Here is a 22,899-nt window from a genome sequence, read left to right on the forward strand (position 1 = left end):
TTTTTCCCCCAAATGTTAGTGAAACGTCAAAAATAATGTAACCCATAATCACAGCAAGCTTTTTTTCCTCAGCAAAGTAGGTCAATTTAATTCTTGGCACCTGTTTATAGGAACACCTACCTACTTATATGGGGAACTATCTTAACTCTCACTAGAGCACTGGCTGTGCCCTAGGCTGGTCTGGTTTCAAACCCATTCTGAGAACAGTCAGACCACTGCAAGGAAAACAATTACTATCTCTTGGTAATAACAGCTATTGCACTTCAGATTCTTCATACAGACAGGTTTTATAATATTTTAAAAAATTTTTAAGTCAAAATATAGGACTAAGGAGACAACCTCCTCCTAGTTGCTGTCTACTTAGATAATTCACAGTTGCTTAGTGGCTTATATATGGAAAAAACTGTGAGACTGGCCGCCTCCTCCTTTTGAGCACCAGGTTAAAGGTGCTGAGAGTGCTATTAAACTCAAATTACCTAAAACTTGGGATCAATGAAGCCAGGGTCCAGAGAAGTCTGAGACGCCAGGCTTCAGGTGAATGCTGCTCTTACACTAAACATATGTTTACCATTGAGAGCCATGCTGCATTTTCAGGCAGTTTCTATTTTCACCCTTTTCTATTTTTTAACACAGAAAAAGCAATGTGTTCTGACAAAGGACGAGCAGAAAGCAAGTTCTGCCAGTATAGGGAAGATTAATGACTTTTCATACCACTTAGCCATTTAACTATTATTACTACATTCCTCTTAAATTTTTTTTTCCACCAAAGTTTCAGACATATTTTAATTTTTACAGCATGCAAACTCCCCCTTCCCAGCACTGGGCTGGAATAAAAAAATATTTGCTTCCTTCTTATCGTCCTTCCTTTCTCCTACACATTCATCATTTTGGCGAACAGAGGCTGTTTACTTCACATTCCTGACTTCCCTATTAGTTAAGTCCAATAAAAAAAAATTAAAAAAAAGAAGTTAGGCTGAAAAATGCTTCACTTCTGTCTATAAAACTTGCCTAGGCTGACAAAAAAAAAAAAAAGGAGGCTTTCTTCCTTAATTTAATGATTATAATGATTTAATGGTTATAAATTGAGAAATTAGCAACCACTGGAATCAAAATGAGGATAGTTGAGTTTGAAATGGCCTTGGTTCACAGTGCTCACAGATCTTGACATGAACAACCACAGGGACTTCTTTAAGCAGAGGAGTCATCAGCCGAGGGCATGTGAAAGAAAACTGACATAAATATTTATGGCAAGACCATAAAACTTTTTTGCTACCTTACTATACGGTATATAAACCTCATTACCTCCAAGGAGTTTAGGCTATTTGAAAACTTCAGTGAGCAAGGCGTTAGCAAACGGAAGTTAAGGAAGAACCCCATGAAATCCATTCAACGGGGTAATCAATCAGCCCACACCTCACTGACATCCTACACAAGTGCTGCCAGAGAGCAAAAGAAAGCATGTAGATTTTTTAAATTATTATTTTTTTGAATACCATATCCTTTTGCCATAGCTCTCTATTTCTGTTTTGGTGATACCACTCCATTTTTCCTGCTTTCTTATTTTCCAAGATACCTACCAACTACTCACCATCCTGAACAAAACCATGAAAAATAGTTACAGAAACGTACCTCAAAATAGCAAATGCTCACTATTATTTGATGAGGAAGTCTAATGATTTCCTAGCAAGCGTGAGCACATTGTACTTCTGGTGCGTGATGTACGTGTTCCAGTATACTCAAGCAAGCTAGGAAACCCAGCAAAGGCAGCAGCTTGTCTGTACAGCCTGAGGTACAACCTCATAATGTAAATAAACATCTTTGCAGGAAGCTTTTTGTCTCCTCTTCTTTCATAGTCCCTCCATTTGCACTGTACTCCTGCACATCAAGATAAAACACCTAACTAATATGAAAAACTGCCATGGATCAGTCAACTGTTGACAAAGCCAGCAAAACATCAAAGTGTTAGGCAGTGGCACAGGGTCTCAAATGCCATGGAAAGGCTGCTAGAGCTTCAGGTGGTTTAATCATTGCTCTATGGTTTTTCAGTCTGAATCTGCAATATATTTTCCTCTCCCAGTTTACAGTGAAGAGTTACCTACTTAGAAATAATGATTTAGTCAAGTAGCTGGCCCTGTACACAAATTAAGAGAAGTTCATCAGTGCCAGCTATCCAAACTCTTTCAGACCAGCAGTCCAGCCTGCTATCACTGCACTGAGACAATTTTACTACATTTTGAAGGTCAACAAAACTTTACCTTTGTGGGTTTTTTTGGGAAAAAAACCCAACACAAAACCACAAAAAACAAGAGTAAGCAGACATAACCATCTGAATGAATGAAAGTTTCCCCTCTGAGAGCATCTTGCCCCACTGACCTACAGATGTGACAGCTAATAGGGTATTTGAGAAGATTATTAATAGTCACAAGAGGATCCAAGTAAAGTAGCAGGCTTGAAGGTATCCCAAACGCGAAGCAGTGCAACTCAAAGTATGCAAGCAAAGCACTGTAGAGGTCTCGGGAGATCCGACTTCTGTTGCCAAGTTTCTTGTATGTCCTTGGGCAAGTTATCTGACCTACTTGTGCCTCGCTTCTTCACCTTCCCAGCTCACAGCAGCACTCTCAAATAAAACCGTTAGTGCTCCAGATGCACTCAGATAGCAAGGCAATGAATGGTGCCACTAAGTGAAACTGATCCTTCCTTCTTTTACCCCAATGGGCAGCACGGGAATTGCTAATAAAGCGGTCACCATTTGCCATGACAAAATAGTACACAAAACTGAAGCAAAGTGATCATTTCATTCCTTAATGAGATTCAAGGAGTGGATTCAGCCCTCCCTGCCGCTGCTACTTTCCACGCATTTTCCTCGTACTACCCATTGTGCATCTGCACCCTATCTTGTTGAGACAGGTATCAGTGCACTAAAGTCAGCTAAATGAGGGTGTGAATTACCTCCGCTTATCTCAAGCCAATCCACTGACTCAAGTAATGAGAAACTGAAGAAAGTAAGCAGGTTTTTAACTCTATCTGCCACACAAGTATCAACCATGGAAAAGAAATCCCTCCACAAGTATCAGTCCCATCCATATTTCCTCCAAACCCTCACTGGCACAAGATGTGTTTCCTAAGAGGAAAAATGCAGTTATGCTATTATATTCCGTGTAGTCACTTTAAGTTCTTCTCTGAAGGATATCCCAAAAAATGGGTATGACATAAAATTTCTTGGCTTTCCAACTTATTCAGCCTAAACACAGACACTGATAATCTAGAGTTGGGGAACATCAGTCCTCTCACAAGAGAGCTTGAAGCTGTGAAGGGTGCAAGGTGGCTCACGGCTATCCCACCACAGCTCACAGCCCCGCAGACCCCTGACACCTACTAAGAGTATTTCCTTCCTTTCCCTCTCACTTCCACACCACTAAATACCTTGCAACTGATAGAATGACAGAGCGAGGGGTGCTGCATGCAGGCAATGCTAACCACTTCTCATCTGGCAAGATAATGCTCCCTCCAGTGCTGGCCAACCCAGAAGTGCTCTGCTGGCTACCAGGCCTATGCAAAAGCATCGCCAGCAGGACAGACAGGGCAGCGCAGCTCCAGACCCGCATTCCTGGAGCATTAAGCTTTGTCTAGAATACTGTTAAATTGTCTTTTGTTCCTTCACGCCAAAAAACCCCTAAAAACAGTCCCAGCACACTCTTTGCCCAAAGCCCTGGATCATGGTGGTGGGCATCCAAATTTTGTCACACACGGATAAAATCTACGCAACACGTTACTTCCTAAGTAGTTTCTCTCTCCTTGTCAGAAACTTCACATCGAAATCCAAGTTCTCATGTCCTTTTTCAATATCCTGTCTCCCAGTACGTTGCTTAAATTCCCGGAGTATAGAAAGCTCTCTCAGAATTAATGCTACAGTATCTGTGGTCTACCCAAAAGAATTTTCTTTGCTTTTGTTATGCCATCCAGATTGGGAACGGGACTGAGGTGAAGAGATTTTGCTGAATCCTTTGGACTGTTAAATTAAAGCCTAACATTGGAGGGGTTAAGTCGAAGAGATGGGTGATCATTTTTAAGCCACAGGTTGCTAAACACTTCTCCTCCTCTCATCACAGTACTGATTTCCATTCCCACACCTCCTTGGAAGCAAGGACTGAATACACACAATCCCCTCCCATCTCATGATACTCTACCATGTAATCCTCCATCCACTTCCAAGCACATCTGCCATTTTTCATCTTTGCTATTTCCTTTCTTCTCCAGTCCAGGCTACAAATTCCGAAAGGCAAGCAAAGCAGCCTCTGTCTGTAAAACATCAAGTGCATCTACAGTGCAGTACTGTGTAAATAAAATGAATTATCTTAACACAGAGGAAAAAGGGTCATTTTCAATTAAACCACTAATGTCCAAGAATGCAGACACAGCACTACTGGAAGGGAAAAGGTGCCTGCAAGTTTTAATCAAGCCAGAAACTAACAGAGAAGCATATGCATTCTTATGCAAATCTACACCAGACACATTGCACATCTGCTGAAATGGGTGTCGTTTTCCCACAGTTTGCAGAATTAATGTGTTTAACTAAGTGCCTGCCAGTGCCTGCAGTATAAGAGCTAATTTTTAATGGGGTATTCCCAGCTGTAAAAAAAAAAAAAAACAAAAAACCAAAAAAACCCAAAAAAAAACCCCAAACCAAAACACAACAAACCCTTTAGATAATAAGCGATCTAAATCCAGGACTTAGGTTTACATTTACTTAAGTGCAAAGACCCTCTTCACCTCCAAGAGCTCATTATTTGCACTATTCCAACTTGCTTTATAATTAAAAATAATCCCGATTCTCAGAGAAGAACCTTTCTACACTTTTGTGACCTTTTGAAACCCCATTAAAGAGAATTGACAAATGTTATTCACCCCAATCACTTTTATAAAGGCTTTCTCAGATAGGGGAGTGTCAAAACACACAAAAGACTTTGTGAGAAGTTTACAAACCAAAATGTAGTGATTTTTCTTTTCATTAGGTTACTTTCCTTGCAGATACAAATTGTATTTCCATTATTATTATGTGCCTTTACAGAGGATTTTGAAAGAATTCAGAGAGAGCTTAACTCTGTGACCTTGGGGCTAAGAAGGCATATATACCAGAAAATGCTGAAATCTCAGCTATTTTTTATAAAAATCTATAAATATCAGTTGAAAGGAACTCATGATCTCATAATAAGTCAATGGGTCACAGTTATGCTCCTCTTATCTTCCCTTTTTTCCCTATTGTTTAAAAATAGGAAACAGCACCACATGAAAATGTTCAGCCAGATAAATCGTGTGACTGAAATACAGGAGTCAGGAAACTGGTGTTTTAAAATAATGTCATCCTCATTTTCCCCAACACACTCTAGTATTGTTGATGCCTCCAAATATTTAAGTGACTTAATAAATCAGTAACCTAGGCAACATTTGCAACAACATAGCCAGCTGAAAGAGCCCAGCTAAAACTCCTAAAGAAAAAAAACCATTTTTGTATAAATTAACGTCAGTGTTCCTTAAAAAGAGGAAGGGCAAACAGTTTTAATGTCAAAGGGCTAATTCTGCAATAAAGTTTGGGAGTAAAGCAACCAAGAAGAAAACAGGCTACATCCAGCTGTCAGCTGCACTCCAAATCACCACTGCAGATACACAAGAAAGTGAGCAGGGGTGCAATAGCTGCGGTAGCACAGAGGACCCATAATTCGCCCCCTATACACTTGCAAGAATTCTCTGCAGTCAAAAAGAGCTACCGGAGGAGCTGTCACACAGCAGGTATGAGCAGATCACCTGTAAGAGCACTTCAGTCGCATCTTTTGATATTCCCCACTGCTGGCTGGCAAGGGAAAGCAGGATCTCTGCCCACAGCACACTTGCCTGTTTTTAATCTGTAGCAAATGCAGTCACTTAAAACCTTGGTTTTGATTAAACTCTACCTTTTACAATGGGGCACCAACCAGAAATCATTGCTATTTATCACCTCAACAACATGAAAAAAAGCTTTATGCCTTCGTTATTTAACGTTTGCACCTAATATGCCGCAGCGGTACCCGAAGGCCACGCTAAGGTCAGATATCACTGTAGCAGGCATTGTCCAAATGCACAGGAAATAACATTTCCCGGCCCAACAAGGTTTATCTTCCAAGCCTCCTTTTGCACCAACTTTCTAGGTGAGTTAAAAATAAGCCTATTGATCAGAAGGGAAAGAAATGCTCACGAACACTGATCTTCTCTACTTTCCAATACAAGACTGCCTGCACAGACACGTCGTGCAGCTCTTCAGCTCCCTTTCAGCTTCCCAAGGGTCTCACCCGCACCTTCAGCTTATCTCCCATTAAGCTCTTCATAACAGCAAACCAACTCCTGCACGAATTGCAGCTCCGTTCACTCATAAATGCAGCAGTAATCAAAACCTAACCCAGCTACACTATCTGCATGCACCCCAAGGAGAAGAAAACCTTCTACAGCTATACAGCCATCTCCCAACTATCAGATTGCCTCACCGCTTCGATTTGTTACGAGAGCTTTTTTGGGTTTTATGTTAAATACACCCTTCCTACCTACCCCCTGCCATACAGCCCCCAGATTACTTTTTAATTGACCTCCTGGAGACAGGCGATAAGGTTCAGAAGTGGAGAGGACGCTATCCTCCAGCCTGTTTCGGGCAGCCTCAGCCATCCTCAGCAGCTCCTTCGCCACTGCAATGAAGATGCCGCCACCTGGTGGGATCTGCACCGGCTCGGGCGGACCCTGGGGAGGGGAGACTGTCCCCCGGGGAGCGTCATGGCTCACATTCACCATCCTCCCACCGATGTCTTGGAAAAAGTTGGCCAGCAGCATGAGCAGGCCTGGAAGGAGAGGATTTGCTGACGATGACAGGGTGCTGTTCATTACCAAAGCCTCGTCCAAAGTGAGATGGTTTGGAAACGGATAATCTTTCCATTTTTAGGTACAACTGCAAGCAGTGGAGGAAGAGAAGAAGGGGGGGGGAAAAAAAAAGTATCAAGCTACCTACAAAGCCATGGTGAGGCAGGCTGTAAAGAACCAGAAAACCCTGAGAACAGAGTTGGAGTCATTGATAGACGAGTTGAGCAAGGCAGATGCTGGATTGCTGGAATGGATAGCTCACAGAAATTGGGCTTTTGAACTGAATTTCACATGATCAGGAGATGCTTCTGTTCAGCGCTCGAGCCACAGCTATTTTTCAATCTCCACATGACACTACGTGCATTACCATGGCTTCAGTCCTGAGCACGAGTCTAATATTTTCTGAGGGCCAATACTTAAAAGCCCGGAACTCAGGTCTGAGGCAGCCAAGAGACGTTTCTGTCTGGTTGCACGGGCTCTAGGGCTTTTTCTGGAGTCAGAGCCAGCAAAGCTCTGTCTGTAGATCAATATCCATGAAAAAGCATGGAGCCCTTCAAGCCTGTATTTGAAGAGCCTTCTCCTTCTGCCAGGAGAAGGGGTGAGGAGGCTTATTCCAGCAGTGAGGAATGTCTCCAGACTGCCTGCAGGATTAGATGACAAGGTGATGAAAATGTCCATGTCTGATCTGCACTCGAGTTTGTACAACTACTATCGTCTTTTAGCACCACTGCTAAAAGACAAAGACATTTCCTAGTCCAGATAAGGCCCCAGAGCAACGATGTCTAGTTGCAGGATGAACATTCAAGAACAGAGATTTCCCCATGCTACTTTCTACATATTTCAGCAACTTCTATGTTGAAATTTTAGTGCATGAGCATTTGCAGTGAGCTTAGAGCAGGCATATAAGAAACGAATTTGACAACTGCTGTTACAGTTTACAACCTGTTTAGACACAGGCTGTAAGTCAGGCAAAATCCGATTCTGCCCCCATCACATGCAACATTTAACACCAGTGCTGCAATGCTGGCTTTATAATTCATGGCTGCAAAATCCATGGATGTTCAGTCAGCCACGCCAGGCAATATAATTGCACTGTTTTCACGGTTAGCACTGAGAATGCTGTAAATTCAGTTAATCCCCTGCTACCTCCTCCCAAAATCTATTTCAAAGACCGGAGAAAATGACCTTGAAACACTGGTGGATGCTTTCAGAAGTCAGTTGTCCCTTGTACAGAGAAACAAAAAAAAAAAAATCATAGCATTAATCCAGGCAAGACAGCTCTTCCCTCCTACCCATTACATACATGCCACGAGTCCGAAAGGAAACTATCATCCAGAACACATGTTGATACATATTTTACAGAAACATTAGTGGTGTGTCAAAACTAGTTCTTGGAAACATCTTCTAACAACACTCACGTGATTTGTGTTTCACGAGCAATTAAACTTATCACTCTGACAAGCAAATTTGCTGTTCCCGTTCACTATTCAAACATCAGGTTAGAAGAAGCTGCTTATGTTACAAACGCTGTCCTTCGGTAAGGAAATTGTATTTTCATGGTTTGATAATATCCTTGCTAATTCACTTAACCAGAAGGTGCTGAACCTCCAGAACACAGAATGAAAAAGCTACACTTGAACTCCTGCAGCTAACGCAAGAAATGCAAAAATAGCCAGACTATGATTTAGATCTGGTAGTGAAGTCAGACGAGACCTCAGTGTCACACTGAAATCATATCCCAGACATTGTAAAGTCCTACTGTATTCGCATCACTGTCATACTGCTGGCAAGCCACAGAGACCAGTAATGATGGTACTTTACTACAAAATTCTTTTCTCTGTGCTTACAGACGAAGTTTTACAGGCTCTGCAACCAGACCAGCTCCCCTCACACCAGTAATTACCTCCTTGGGTAGAGACAAAGTGGATGGCACACCACTGCTGAACAGAGATGCACAGAAATAAACAGTTGTCTTTGAGCGGCTGCTGAACTCCTTTCCTTTAAAAGAAGTGTTTCCACTACTTGAGCCACTTTTCAGTCACCTTTCATCTGGAACAACTCCCCAATGCAGTGGTCCACGTTCATAAAGACACATGGAAAGGAAATGCTATGACATCAAAAGCTGCATTTCTTGCCATGCTACAAAATGCATCTCCACTTCTCATATACCAGATATTCCTTCCCTCCCCCAGCCATTCATGGTGAAATAATTAGTGTTAGTGTTCTCATTGTTTATCAGACAATACAGACAATAAGGCTAAGCTTTCTGCTCCTGTATTCTTTCGCTATGCTGCTGTGGTTCCTCAAACAACTGTGCAAGGCTTTACTTTTAATCCTATAAATAACACTTGTCACTCATAGGTTTGTAACCCATATTTAGTTGTGCACAAACATGGCACAGTTTCAGCTTGATTCATTGTCCGCAAACTTCTCCAGATGTGTTCATGCAAGAAGAAAAGGCTAATAAGCAGGATGAAATAAACAAATACCAGCTAATCTGATTGTAATTTCATAGGGAAGGAGAGAAGACACTACCACACCAGATTCTTTATGAAGGAGAGAGATAATGTGTTGTTTTTAAACACAGACTAGGAATAATTAGTTATTGTCCTTGGGCTATGAGATGTATTTTTACATGCTTGAAGTCTATGGTGATTTTTATAGCCTGTGAGCTAGCTGCTCTGTCACAGGGAATTTTCTTCCCATTTATCTACATGTTAGTGTCAGACTACAAACACATCACAACATATGACTTTATCAACAAGCAATGTTTTTCGCTGTGGCTAATTTTGAAACCGCATTCCTGCTTCCACTCAAACAAGATATAACCTTGGGTAACAATCAGATAGGCTGGTGCCAGACATCCTCTTCTTAAGTACATTCTCATTTTACCTTTGGAAAGTATTCTAAACAAACAAACAATTTGAAGGCAATCTGCTTTCTTCAGAGCTCCACTTGACAACAGCAGATATATTTTTTTTAGAAGGCTGCATTTTATAGTCTCAGCGTTAGGCTGAGACTAACAAAAGAAAGCCATGCAAGAAGCAGCAAGCTAGACACAGGGGAAACTACTAAAAATCCCAAACTTCTATTACAATTAATTGCACTAAGTATAACTTTGCTCATTGATGCACCAGACAGAAAGCAGACAGACAACCTTGTCCCACTGCACCAGCTTTTCAAGCTTCCAAAATAAACACAAAGGTCTTTGAACAGACTGTGCTCTCCAGAAAACCTGCAGCCTGATCTTCCTCATTTGATATGTGCAAAGGCTAATGCTGGTGGTACTCACAATAATTAACTGCCACGAGCCAAGAAATTCAGCAGAGTTCTCGTAGATAACTTATTTATGTCATCTTTGTGTTTCAGGAATAATACAACCAGTAACAGATCAATGACACGGGTAACAGAGAGCATTTGCTTCTAGTTTTACAGGCCAGGGAAAACCTGAAGAATCTCTTTGGGATTCAGGGCAGGGGAGGAAGACATCAGGGACAACCAGCAGCATTACAGAAGGTGATGTAAAAAAGTACCAATAAAATAGTGTGGTTTTTACAGGTTCTCCATAACATTAGGCAACGGTAACATAGTAACTGCACGTGCAAAGACCGCAGCTGCTGCCTTTTCAAGGATGGACCATCAAATTTGTTACAGGAGGGAAAACAAGATAGTGTCTGCAGTGATCTTCACTCTGAAACATGGGAGTAATTATCGTTAGATTACCAAGACAAACAAGAGAGAAAGACAAGGAAAAGATAAAACAGAATTTCCACTATTTAGGTACTGATGGAGAGATTAAGCTTGACTGCATTTCAGTTGAGAGCCTAAACAAACCAGGAGCCCGGTCACATAAATCAAGCTAATTTTAAAAGGTTACATACCAGGGAGAGTTTGAGAAAGAAGGGGAAACAACACCGGGTCCTGTACGCCGGCCAGACCGCTAAAGACTTTTAACATCCTTTTTATAAATAATAAAGGTGCCAGTTTAACACACACCAGCAAGTCTGGGGCGACGGGACCCACCGTATCAGCACCTCCCAGGCCTTTAGTACCTCATTAATACTAATCAGAGCCGGCGCTGGCAGGCGGCGAGAGCTCAGCCCTGCTTGTACTCGCATCCTGTACTTGACTCCCGGCGACACAAAAGGTTTAGATGCGGATCCCCGCCCGATAACACCGCGACATCCCCCCGCCGGTGCTGGCTCCGGCAGCGTTTAACGCGGGGCATCCTGCATCCCGGCTGGGGGGCACCGGCGGGGAAGGGGGTGCCAAGGGGCGGGCTGAGGCTGAACGCGGGGCTCCTGTACCCGGGGGGGGGGGGGCGGTAAGGAGACTCGGGGAATTGGGAGCCTCAGCAGAAGGGAAAAAAAGAAAAGGAGAAAGAAAAAGTTAGGGCCGGCAAGTTTTCCGCCGCAACCCGCTTCCAACCTGCTACCGCAGCCGGCAACGGGCCCCAGCCCGGCGCGGCCCGCCCCCCGCCGCCCTGCCCCGGCCCTGCGCGGGCCCCGGGCCCGCAGCCCCCGGCACCCCCTTACCGTAGACGCGGACCCAGCCCTGCTGCTGGCAGACCGACTCCAGCAGGACGCGGTCCAGCGCGCCGCCCGCCGCCTCCAGCTCCTCCGAGCCCAGCTCCGGCTCCGCAAACGCCTCGGCCGCCCAGGCCGCCGGCTCGCCCGCCGCTGCGGGGGGCGCCTCCATGCTGGGGAGCGGGGAGGGGGGACGGACGGACGACGAGGCGCCGCCGCCGCCCGCCCTCCCGCGCTGCGCCCCGGCCGCGCCGCGCCTCGCTTCGCCTCAGTGCGCGTCGCGGCGCGGCTCCATCCCTCCCTCCCTTCCCCGCCCCCCGCGTCAGCGCGGGAGGAGGCGGCGGCCGCTGCCCGCCCGCCCCGCGGCCCGGCGGTGGCCCCGCCGCGCCCTCAGCGCCCGCCGCATCCCGGGCGAACAGGCGCAAGCAGTGGCCGGCCGAGCGCCCGCGCGGACGGGGCAGGCGGTGGACGGCGGGGCTCGGCCAGGCCAGAGTAATCGGCCGCCGAGGCAACGAGCCGGGACCCCCGCCCCGCTCCCCGCCGCTGCCCTGAGGTAGAGGGGGGCGGCGGGAGATGGCGGGCGGCGCTGGGCCGGCCGCAGCCCCTCCTCCCCCTGAGGGGCGAGGGCAGCGCTCTCCCCTCGTCCCCACGTCCTCCCTCCGCTCCCGCCTCCGCCTCCGGACCGCTTCCCCACGCGGGGCTTCTCGCCGTGGCCCCCGAGGGGGTTCATCCCGCCCCCCCGAGGGGCTTCAAAATGGCCCCCGAGGGGGTTCCCCTCAGGCCCAGCCGCCCACCCCGCGCAGACCGGCCCCACCGGTGCTGGAGTAGCTGCAGGAAAGGTGGCTGGAAACAGAGTTTGTGATTTGGTAGAAGCATCGTAAAGAAGTAAAAATCAGGGGATAAGCTCGCTGGGGGTGTGCTGGGGGGTATAGCCACACGCATCTCACAGCGGCCCTTTCTCTGACCTGCTGGTAACATCGCAGGAATATGGAGGGGGTCTTAGTCTCAAAAAGCGGTATGAGATGGGGTTTCCCAGGTTCAGACCTTTTGTCAGCATTCACATCACATTTCAGAGCATGCCTGATGGAGACTATTAAATCTTTCATGCACTTACACGGTCCGTTTCTTTCAGGTACGTGGGAAGGAGATGTGCTGGAGAGAAAGGAGGACAAGTGGCTTGATTAAGTTCATTTCATTTAGGGGATTTGCAGGTTGGTTTGTTCTGAATGCCTATTTACTGACCTCCCTGAGCACACCACGTTTTAATTTTCTATTTTGGTTTTTGGTGAAGTTCCCAGTGCTTAAGGTACATGTTCTTTAAAAATCCAGATTAAAATATCTGTGAATATAGCATGCATCCCACAGTGTCTTAAATGACGGTATTGTAACTTGAATTTTCAGGGAGGGTGGGCAAGGGGGTTCAGCTTGCTTTGGATTCCTTCCCTGTAATCTCTTGGTCTGAGTTCGCGCCTGTCTATGATCAATGTGAACTGGGTAAATTCATCCAAGCGCGCAGATTCAGTGATTATCTCTATGGTGCATAGAGGATTTAGCAAATCGGCCGTCTCCTCAACATTTCTCACTGAAATCTAAAGCTTAGCACAGGCCGTGTCTAAGGGCTCATCTCTGTCCACTGCTTCTGCGTTAGTATAAAGGGACTGACATGTTTTCCTTTATTGAAATAGCCATTGAAGTAGCGTGGACCTATAGCAGTTACACTGCCATACAGCTGCTTTAGACTACATACAGCATCTAACCCTGCGCTACGTCACCTCATTTTATTTTGCACTACAACAGAACAAGAGGGTTCACACAGCGAGTTACTGCAGCTCTGTTGAAGAGCGATAACTTCCCTTCGAAAGGGCTGTAACTCTTTAAGCTCTGCAGCTTGGCGGGTTGCGATCAGCTGCCCGAACCTGCAGGTTTGTCTTGGGAGTTCCCAAAAGCTCCTCTTGGGAGCTGAGGACTTGCAAAGTGGCAGCGAACGATGCCCTCCTGATCCAACTGGATTAGAGTGTCCTCATACTTGTATAGTTGCGTCAGCGATGGAAGATGCATGAACTATTTCAATGGAGGGAAAAAAAAATCCTGCCAGCCCTATGATTAATTAATGAAACCTCATTTCCTGTGGGTTTCTGTCTCATGCTTGACTGAGAGCTTGACCTGAATCTTGCCCTACAACTGGGTCATTCTCTGCCCAGTTGGGAGCCCTGTTTTCTGAAACGGGATGAGTTTGCGTTGCAGTTTTTCCATTGTATGGTGGGAAGGTGCACCCTGCTGCCATTTCCAAGCTGAGTTTGAAAACAAACCTTCAGAATGTTCAGTTGTTTCGTGGTCAGCAGCACTGGTGTAGCCCAGTTTCCCTCGGATTCATGTCTCAGCGTCGATCCCCTGGTATCTAGCAAAGGGTGGACATCCTCAGTAGAGAAGCTTGTAGGATCTCTCTGCTTTACCTTGCTGCCAGTTTTCATTATTCCTGCAGGGATTTAATTAGCTCTTTCACCTTTATCCCTCTGTTTGTTTTGTTTGAAACAGACCAGCGAGTTCAATGCTTCCTGAGATTGTAGGAGGTGAGACACAGGATCAGGAGAAAAGAGAGATCCTGTGAGTTCGATGGTGTCAGCATCAGTTCTCTGGGAAATAAGGATTTTAAAATTACCCTTATAACCAAGAAGAGTTAAACCAGGCTGAAATCTATGAAGGATTCGTCCCTCCATCACTGTGACAGGCACGGGGCGATTCTGCACAGTTCTGCACAGAAGCAGAACAGTTGGGACACTCAGTAACCTCTCCTGGCTCCTTCCCACCCCAAAACATGCTCTGCATCATGGTTTCCAAAGGACAGGGAGCTGAGGGAGTGCGGGCTACTCCTTCCAGAGCAGACATCTGCATAAATTGCCATAATAATACCATAAAGCAATAGGCAAACCAATTTTTCCCTCCTACATTCTCTCCACCCGTGCTCATTCCCACCGCTGCTGATAATACAACAACACGCATATTCTCCAAGCTTATCATTTAGGGGCCACAATCCAATAAACTCTTCAAAGTTTTCCCCTCCTGCTCTCCTCACAGCCCGCTTCTTGCCGTCGGCCTCCCAGAGGCTTCTCTGTCCCTCACACAAGCCTGGGGTCTTTACCCGCTGCAGCTGCAGGGAGCTTGCACAAGCCGCTGCAGGGGGAGAGGGGGATGAAGCTGCTTGGAGAAAGAGAGGAGGAGCTGGCGTGTTGCGAGGGAAGGATGTGGCTGCTGAGCTGCTGCCAAAAGAGGAACAGTAGAGTTTTAAAAAGCTGCCACAGGATCCTGGGACGGCAATTCTGCAGGAGCGGCGCAAGACACCAGCGACTGGTTCCCATCAAGTGAGGACCGGTTGTATCTGCAAGTATGATCAAGCCATCTGAACAGCAAGGTCTGGAACGACTGGATAGTGAGGTTTCTGAAATTCACACAGTAGCAAGAAACAAAATCCATTCTCCAGCCTTTATTTGTGGGGTTTGGTGCAATATAAACAATAATAAAGAGCAGGGATGACTAAAATAGGAAGGCTGGTTTTTCAGGCATGACAGTAGCAAAAATAGACATATTTTATAAATAAAGATGTCCTGGAAATCAGAGACTCCGGAGTTTCATGCTCATCAGCTCAGCTGTTCTGGCTGGGGGTCTTCTCTGCCAGTAGCGTGCAGGGAATTTGTGCAGGCGTAAATGAGGAGTAATATAAGCACATGCATGAAATTCCCTTTGTGTAAAACAGCCCCATTACTTGATCTACTCGTGGCTGTCATGTTAAACCACAGGCTCTAGTTAAATTAGGGCTGGAGGTTTACTCAGAATAGGTTAAATCAAAGTGTTTGAAGAGAGCTGTGTATATATTTCCATTAAACCAAAGACTGTACGTGTTGTAGAAGAAATTGAACTACATCAGTCTGGCTTGAGAAAATAAAGGTTTTGAGCTGACCTTCTTTCAGGAGAACAAATTCGTGTCTTCAGGAGTGAGCAAGTCTCTCTTCAGTGATCTTATCTCAAAAAAAAAGGCGGTAATAAAAGGATAAGAGACATGGAGGACATGGTGAGGACAGTGGAAGCAATGGGATAGATATGATATGAGAGGAATGAGAATGAAGAGACTCCTGTTTGGAAGAACAAAACCTTGGTGCAAGTGAAGACAGAGAAATCTGAAGAGGTCAAGGAGGTCTGGTATGGACCTGGAATTATTTTTCCCTGTTCCTCACAACATGGGAGCAAAGAAGCATGGAGAGAAATGTTCAGGAGCTGGGTCTAAAGCAGACAAAAGGAAGTACTTTTTCACACAACACATAATTACATTGTGGAACTCATTGCCACAGGATGTCATGGAGGCCAAAAGCATAAATGAATTCATAAAAAAGAATTCACCAAATTCGTGCAACCTCCGGCTCAGGAAGTCTCTCAACTGCTGATTACCGGGAGCCGGGAGGCTATGCCGGAGGAAGGATCACTTTATACTCTCCCTCTTCCGATATCCCTTCCTAAGCATCTGCAGCTGGCTATGGCCAGGCGCTGGTCATTGCCCAAGGTGAACATTTATTCTGAGCCAGCCTGGCAATGCTTATATCCTCCTGGTAACTCCCTGTGGATGGAGCCTTAGGGACCAGAGGTGTCTCCTGGCCAGATACGGCGCTGACCCCTAATTTTGTTACCTCCAGCCCAACGCGGTCCCAGCAAAGTGCATCGTGGCCACTCTTTGTTGATTTAGGGTGGTGTAATTGAGGCCAGATTGAGCCCTGAAACCTTCAGAGAGACTCTTCCGCTTTCCCTGCCCCTGGGATTAAGCGCCGAAATCTCTGTGCTAAAACCCTCTTTGAATGGGGATGGCAGATAATGTGCAAACTGATTAAAAAAACCCCAGCACTGGGGAAAGTTAAATATTAAAGAGCCAAGGCCCAGTTTTAACTGCTGCTGCCGTCCCTCCTTCATCTCATGCCAACTGCCTCCAGGATACATATGCTGACACTGAATTTCTACCTCACAAAAGCGTCCGCAGCATGGGATTTAAACTTAGGCCGTTAATGCCGAGATAGGAAGCAGAAAAATAGAACAAAGGCAGCGAGAGGCTCCTCCGGCTTGCGCCCGCTCCGACTGTGCCTGATCCATCCCTGCAGCATCGCAGGATGGCTACCCCAGCACCCCCTGCCCCTGCTCCTCCAGTGTTTCCTTTGACTTCCCAACATTAATAGGTCTAAAATATTTTGCTGCCCGCTTAGCCCTGTTGTAACTAAACTATAGTTTTCACTAGCAGAGAAGAGGGATTTTGGAGAAACATCTGGTCTCATTTCATCAGGATAACAGTTCTGTCTCTATTTATACACATGCCAGAAACATTGTAGCTCTCAGCTGTTCTTCACTCGACAACCCCTTTCAAGCTGCCCCGTGTCCCCCTCCATTGGAGCAGGCGGCGGGTTGAGGCCAGACTGCTGTGACATGAAACAGAAACCGGTCCTAAAAATGGGGACTTGTGAGAACTTGTCCTCTGAACACTTGGCACTTGCTGTCTGCTGGGCTGGTGACAATATGCCTCGATGGACAGGGTTGCCCCTGTCCTTCCATCCTGGTGGAGAGAAAATGGAAAAAACCCATCCAACTGGGAGAATAATAGAAATTTGCTCAGTAATCCCAGAGATTTTGCTGGCTGGGGACCAGGCCTGCAATGAGCCAACCTCATCGGTCTGAATAAGCTGACCTCAATAGTCTGAATTTTCCGCCGAAATCCACATTGTGATTTTGGAGGAAAATTCAGACCATTGAGAAGAGACCGGCTGGCCCCGGCTTTTCTCTACAAGATGTTAACAAATAAGCTGTGACCCTGCTGAGACACGGGAGGGTCAGAGACTCTGCTTGGGAAGGCAGCATGTCCTACTTAATTCACCACAGTGGGAAAAATCCGCTCTGCTGCCTCCACTCCAGCGCTCACAAGACATCACATCTTATTCAGCATGTTTAAAACCCCCTCAAGTCAAATGGCCGAGTACCTGGAAAATTACCAGACTGCACGTTCAGCAGCGCAAGCCGCTGTATAAAATGAACGCCCATCTCTTGAATGATGATGGTGTGTAGGTCGGCATTAATCATCTCAAGAAAGTCTACCCCGCTGCCCTGCTTTTCCCTCAAATGGGCTGTTCCTCTGCTCCCATCCTGATTCACTTCTAGCCCTGCGTGCCCCCAGAACATAGCTATTTTAGCATTACTCCCTCTCCTCATTTCAGGAGATCTGGACTCTTTATTAATTATTTTCTGATACACAGCTGCGAAAGGAGGAACCACTTGAAGACACAGATTTTTGTAACCCAGATGAGACCAGTGTTTTCAGATACAACTATTGATTGTACTGAGCTTGCAAATTCCCTGGGGCAGGATTGAATTTCACCCTGCGTTTGTACCATCTGATGGCATCCTGCCCCTTCAATATACTACTTCAAAATACTATTCTCAGCAGTGACCTGAGGTTGGGTAGATCAATATTTGTTTACTCAGCTCAAGTCTAATTTTCATATGTGCTCAGTAATCCACGTCCACCTAAATGCAACAGAGAGGGCCGCTCCTGCCTCTTGCATGAGCCAGGCAGAAACATGCACCCTTCCTGAAACACCACCCTTTGGGAGCAACTCTTGAAGAAGGAAATATGACTCAGTCTTGGGAGAACATGGTCCAAATGCAAATCCTACTGATTCTGTGGACACTTTGGGGTGGACGGGTGACCATTTGAGCCCTTGTGAGCTCTTCACTTCCAGGACTCTTCCGTTTGGGAAACTATATTATTTTTTTCCTTGTTTAAGTCAATCCCCTTGCAGCTCGTTGAGTACCTGTACAAAATGTGTCAGAAGTGCACCAAACCGGCCAATTTCTGTATAATTGCTGAGAAACATTCTCTCACCCTGAGCAAAACTATGCAAAGGAGACTAAGGATCAGCCTGAGAAAACAGCACCTTGTCCTGCCAACGGGATGCTGTTATGGTGGAAACTGTCTTCATCCCATCCCCTCCATGAAAAGCAAATGTGAAGACATGTGCAGCACTGATCTTTTTTTTCCCTCCTGTGGGGTTTGGGGAGGAGGGGAATGAAGAAAGGCTGGTGCTGGAATACGAAGTTCTGATTTTGGATATCTTTGGGCCCTGGGGTGTGAGGATTGGACATAAAGCTCGAGGAATGGCTGGATGCGGCCTTGCTGGGGTACCTGAAGTCTGATCAAGTCTGTACAGGACCCTTGTTAAAGAAGGTGGAGGTTCCTCTCTGTCTGCTGGAGATGCTCAAAGCCTCTGCTCTGGCAACACGTCCGCTCACCTTGCAGGACAGGAATATCCAGACGCAAAAAATCCTTCAGCTTGTCAAAAGCAGTCAGCTGACTTTAAAGCCCAAATGACTCACTTTTTTTTTTTTCCTCCCTTAATTTCTCTTTTTAATAGTGGCTGCCTGTCTGCTGCTGCCCATACTTTAAAACAAAATAACCAGCCTCCAGCAACCTTCAGAACAGATCTGTAAAACTCTCCAACTGACTCTAACAAGCAAAGGCAAGACTGTGACAAACCTGCTGGCTTTCTCTTCGTGGATTGGATCATCTTCAGGGAATGCAGGACTGGCATTTAAAAATGTAGCCTTTGAACTGCTCCTTTTTTTTTGTGAAAAAGCTGGTCCCCGGGACATTGGAGGGGTGATGACAGCAGATGCTGTGATGAGTCAGTGCAGAGGCGGCTGTGGGATGGACGTGGGGTCAGTGAAAGGGTACAGTTGCTGGATGGTGCTCAGCCAAAAAGGTTTGGGTTTTATCTTTGGGCAAGAAATGAGGCCAGCAAGGAAGGAATGATTTATTTGTCCCTATTTTTCTTGTCAGACTCCAGGTTGGATGACTTGGCTTGAACTTTGGGAAAAGAATAATCACTAGATTTATCTACATCTCTAGGAACATGGACTTCTTTTTCTGGCCTGCCTATATTATTAATTTACCCATCTTCTTGCTGCTATATTTTTGTTCTGTGTTGCCCAAACAGATGGGTTCCCTTCCTTTGCTATTGTGAGTGGAGACAGATGCAAATAAATAGGCACTTGTGCTCTGTTGTGTGGTTACCTAGAGAGGCTGTTGTCTGCAAACAAAGGCTGTACTGGGACACAAATAGCCTCCTTTGGTGTAGCCTGGAGATGCACTTCATTAAAAATACTGCCGTAGGGTTCCCCACGCTGCCTTTCAATGTTTATCATTGGAGCTGAGTGCGGCGGCAGTGGCAGCACTCACCAAAGCAGAACTGATCAAAAGTGCTGTAAGATGCTGACATTTCAGAAGAAAGGAGGAGCAAAATGTATATGCTCTCCTCCTCTCCCCTCCCAATTCTCTAAGCTATTGTTCCTTTAGATGTTTGAATAAATAAAGGAAAAGACACTGCTCTGGAGCACAAGGCAGCCGTTTCATAACAGCTCACATGCACGCAAATACAACGTCCAGCTTTCTGCCCAGTCCCATGAGCAGACCCAGACGGTTGATACACATTACCCTGCACCACAAAAAGAGTAGCTGCTCGTGGTTTTACAGGGGCTGGATGCCAGTTTGGGGAATTTCCTCACGGACCACGTGGAAGCAGTGACTGTAGCTGCCAGCTCTCAAAGCCAAGTCCAGCCCTGCCTCCCAGAGGGAGGGCACCTGCAAAGATGCTGGGATGGAGACACATCCCTGGCTGTCACCTGTGAATCTCCCGGGAGCAGAGCCTGCTTGTAGGGCTGATGGCCATGGTGGGTCCTGATCCAGGACTAGGCATCATGGTAACATGATTAAGATACCAGTGTATCTCTTGTAGACTCAGTCCCTGCTAAAAATGTGGAGATCATTAAAGCTGCATGCCCCTGCTTGTCCAGGTTCAGGCTGCTTTTAAAATAAAATGTAGGAATCCCAGAGCTGGGTCATACAAAATAAAACCGAGTCTGAGACCAAGAATTGCCTTGTGGTGAAAAATGGTTTTGTGATGCTGGTCTCAGCAGCCCTTCAGCCCAAAGAGTCCAACCAGAATTTAGGGTTGCAAGGAGGAGGTTCAGGACGTTGGAGTGGTACAGAGACAGGCTGAAAACCATAAAAACATCTCAGGCACTTCAGAAGAAATGCCCATAGAGAAATACCTCCACTGAACACAAGGTTATAACCACATGACAATAATAACAGCCACAACCAGAGCAGTGATGTAGCTTTGCGTTTCTGAGCAGCACTCTCTCCCATGGAGAAGGTCTAGGCTTCCTTGGATACCATCTGAGCCTCAGGTCTCAATCCCTCTGCCTTTGTTTTGTGTGCCAGAGTCTCTGCAAGGACTTTGGTGTTCTCTTCCATTGGGTGTTAGTACTTGGGTATTTATTCTAAGAGATGGGCAACAACATCCCTCCAGCAGTCATACCTGCTGCTTATGCCATGCCTGCCTGGCATTTGGGGCATCAGATGTTCTACCTCAGTCAATTAAAAGTGTCCCAGGATAAAAATACTGCCATTTGCTTTCTGCTTTTTCAAGAATAAAGCTTACATTTGGAGTGCAGATGACAGCGGTGCCATCCGAACAGGAGGGGAGAGACTCCTGAAGGCATTGAGCAGACAGGAGCAACGCCCAGCGGCTGCAGCACAGGGAGAAGGCAAGCAGCGTGGGATCATACCATTTTTACAGTCCCTATTCTGCCTTTAATTACAAGCTTAAGTGATGGCTAATAAAGATGATCCAAAACAAATAAATTGAGCTGCTGCTCTAATTAAGCGGCTTTTGCTGCATGCAATGAGCCAGACCCATTTGTGTCATAGTTCAGCAGAAGCCAGAAGGGTTCCACGAGGGATTCATTTGAATTGCATCTGAATTGCTTCAAGGAGGAAAAGGCAGTGCTGACCATCTTGTTTCCTACACTGCTAGCCAAGAAACACCGGTCTGTTCCCCAGACAGTCACCCTGGGCTGGGGCACAGTCATTCACATACATTTCATTTGATCTGCCTTTACAGCAACTACATTAAGATGAGACCTTCCATTGCTTATGGAAGGTAAGCTTGAAGCTGTTGGGAAGCAGTGAATTGTTTTTCTGGCTGGATAATAATACAACAATAACACTTCATGGCTGTGCCCCTGTTTTTTAACCAGCCCAGTACAGCAGAGGCAAGAGGTGTTTACTACTGGATGTATGCTGATTTGATGGATGAAATGAGCTGAGAGACTCCCTGTGGCAAATTGCAGCAAAAGGCTTTTCAGGTTGTCCACTTCATCTCACAGGTAGGGTCTGATGCCTGAGAAGGGCAGATGTGAAGGACAGCATATACGGAGAGAGCCCAACACCATGACTGCCCTGCAGATATACAGCTTTAATTTCAGGAGCCTGAACTCCCAAACCACAGCTAATGCTCTCCAGACGTGCAATGCCCAGTCTTCTCTGCAGGTACAGTCCAGAATGTTTAGGGGTCCCTGTGCAGGAGCGCAGATTTTTGCCTGAGAAATACTGAGCGTGTGGGAGATACATAGGATATTTTTCCTCCCTCCTCTGTATCTTCCACGGAAGTGTGTAGTCTTAGCACTGTATCTTCTGTGACCACAGCTGATATATTAAAATCCACTTGTCCCGGAGAAGAGCCAGTACATGATCCTTTTGCAGGATGACATCTTGTAATAACATGCCCTGGCGTATCTGAAAATGGTACCAGTGTTCAGTTTGAGCCTGCTGCCTTCTCCTTCCTATCACCATAACGCACCAGGGCTAGTGGTCGTGACCCTGGTAAGAAAGGCATTCTCTCCTTAGGATATTAAGATACCATTATTGGAGCTAATCCTAGAGGAAAAAAGGGAATAGAAGAGAAAATCTCATGTCAATTCAGATGGCCAGCACTCTGAGCAGCTGGACCTCCGATCAGGGCACAGCATCCTGCACAGATCCTGTCTGTCTGTCCTGTCACCAATGTTTTGGTCTTTAGAGCTCTTGCAGGATTTTGTTAGAAGAAACCACCTCTGTTCCTCATCCCGAGTGCCAAACAAATGAGTGGTCACATGCAGGCGTGTTGCTTCACTTGAAGATAAAGACAAGGACGTGCAGGTGGTGGGATCGCCGGTGCCAAGTGGGAGCTGCCTCCGGTACGATTAGCCAGCAAAATTTCCCCCATGCTGAGGGATGCGCATGGGCTGGACAGCCATGTTGTACATGTGGCACAGCCCTGTGCCTTCGCAGGGTAACTGCTACGTGGACCTGTAACTGCTGGACGTACCGTGACCTTCTTCAGGTCACTGCAGCAACAAACAGGCACGCTGATTTCTCTAAACCCAAATTTGTTGTCTCATACTCCCTCCCCCACATGCATTCCCATCCGCTTTCCAGACAGAGGGTTATTATAAGATGTTTCAGCCCAAGAAGCACATTATTTTTTTGGAAAATACTTTTCTCTGAAAATCATGCGCAAACAACAGCGCAGCTTCGGAACGGGCGATCCCCTGAGGGGAAAGGATGAGCTTGCGGTTAAACCATGGGATG

The 22,899-nt window shown here is 46.1% G+C and overlaps 1 protein-coding gene across 3 annotated transcripts in view; it reads right to left on the bottom strand.

Moving 5' to 3' along the window:
• The window catches only part of RASAL2 (RAS protein activator like 2), a 186,962-nt gene extending 175,305 nt beyond the window's left edge, over positions 1–11,657 (bottom strand). For all 3 annotated transcript variants that reach the window (XM_074833003.1, XM_074833002.1, XM_074833001.1), the window contains exon 1: positions 11,415–11,657. In XM_074833003.1, the coding sequence (XP_074689104.1) occupies positions 11,415–11,577 (163 nt within the window). In that variant the 5' untranslated portion in view covers positions 11,578–11,657. The remainder of the gene's footprint in view (positions 1–11,414) is intronic.
• Between the last annotated feature and the right edge of the window lie 11,242 nt (positions 11,658–22,899).

Source organism: Strix aluco, chromosome 8 (assembly GCF_031877795.1).
Source record: "Strix aluco isolate bStrAlu1 chromosome 8, bStrAlu1.hap1, whole genome shotgun sequence".
Lineage (NCBI taxonomy): Eukaryota > Metazoa > Chordata > Aves > Strigiformes > Strigidae > Strix > Strix aluco.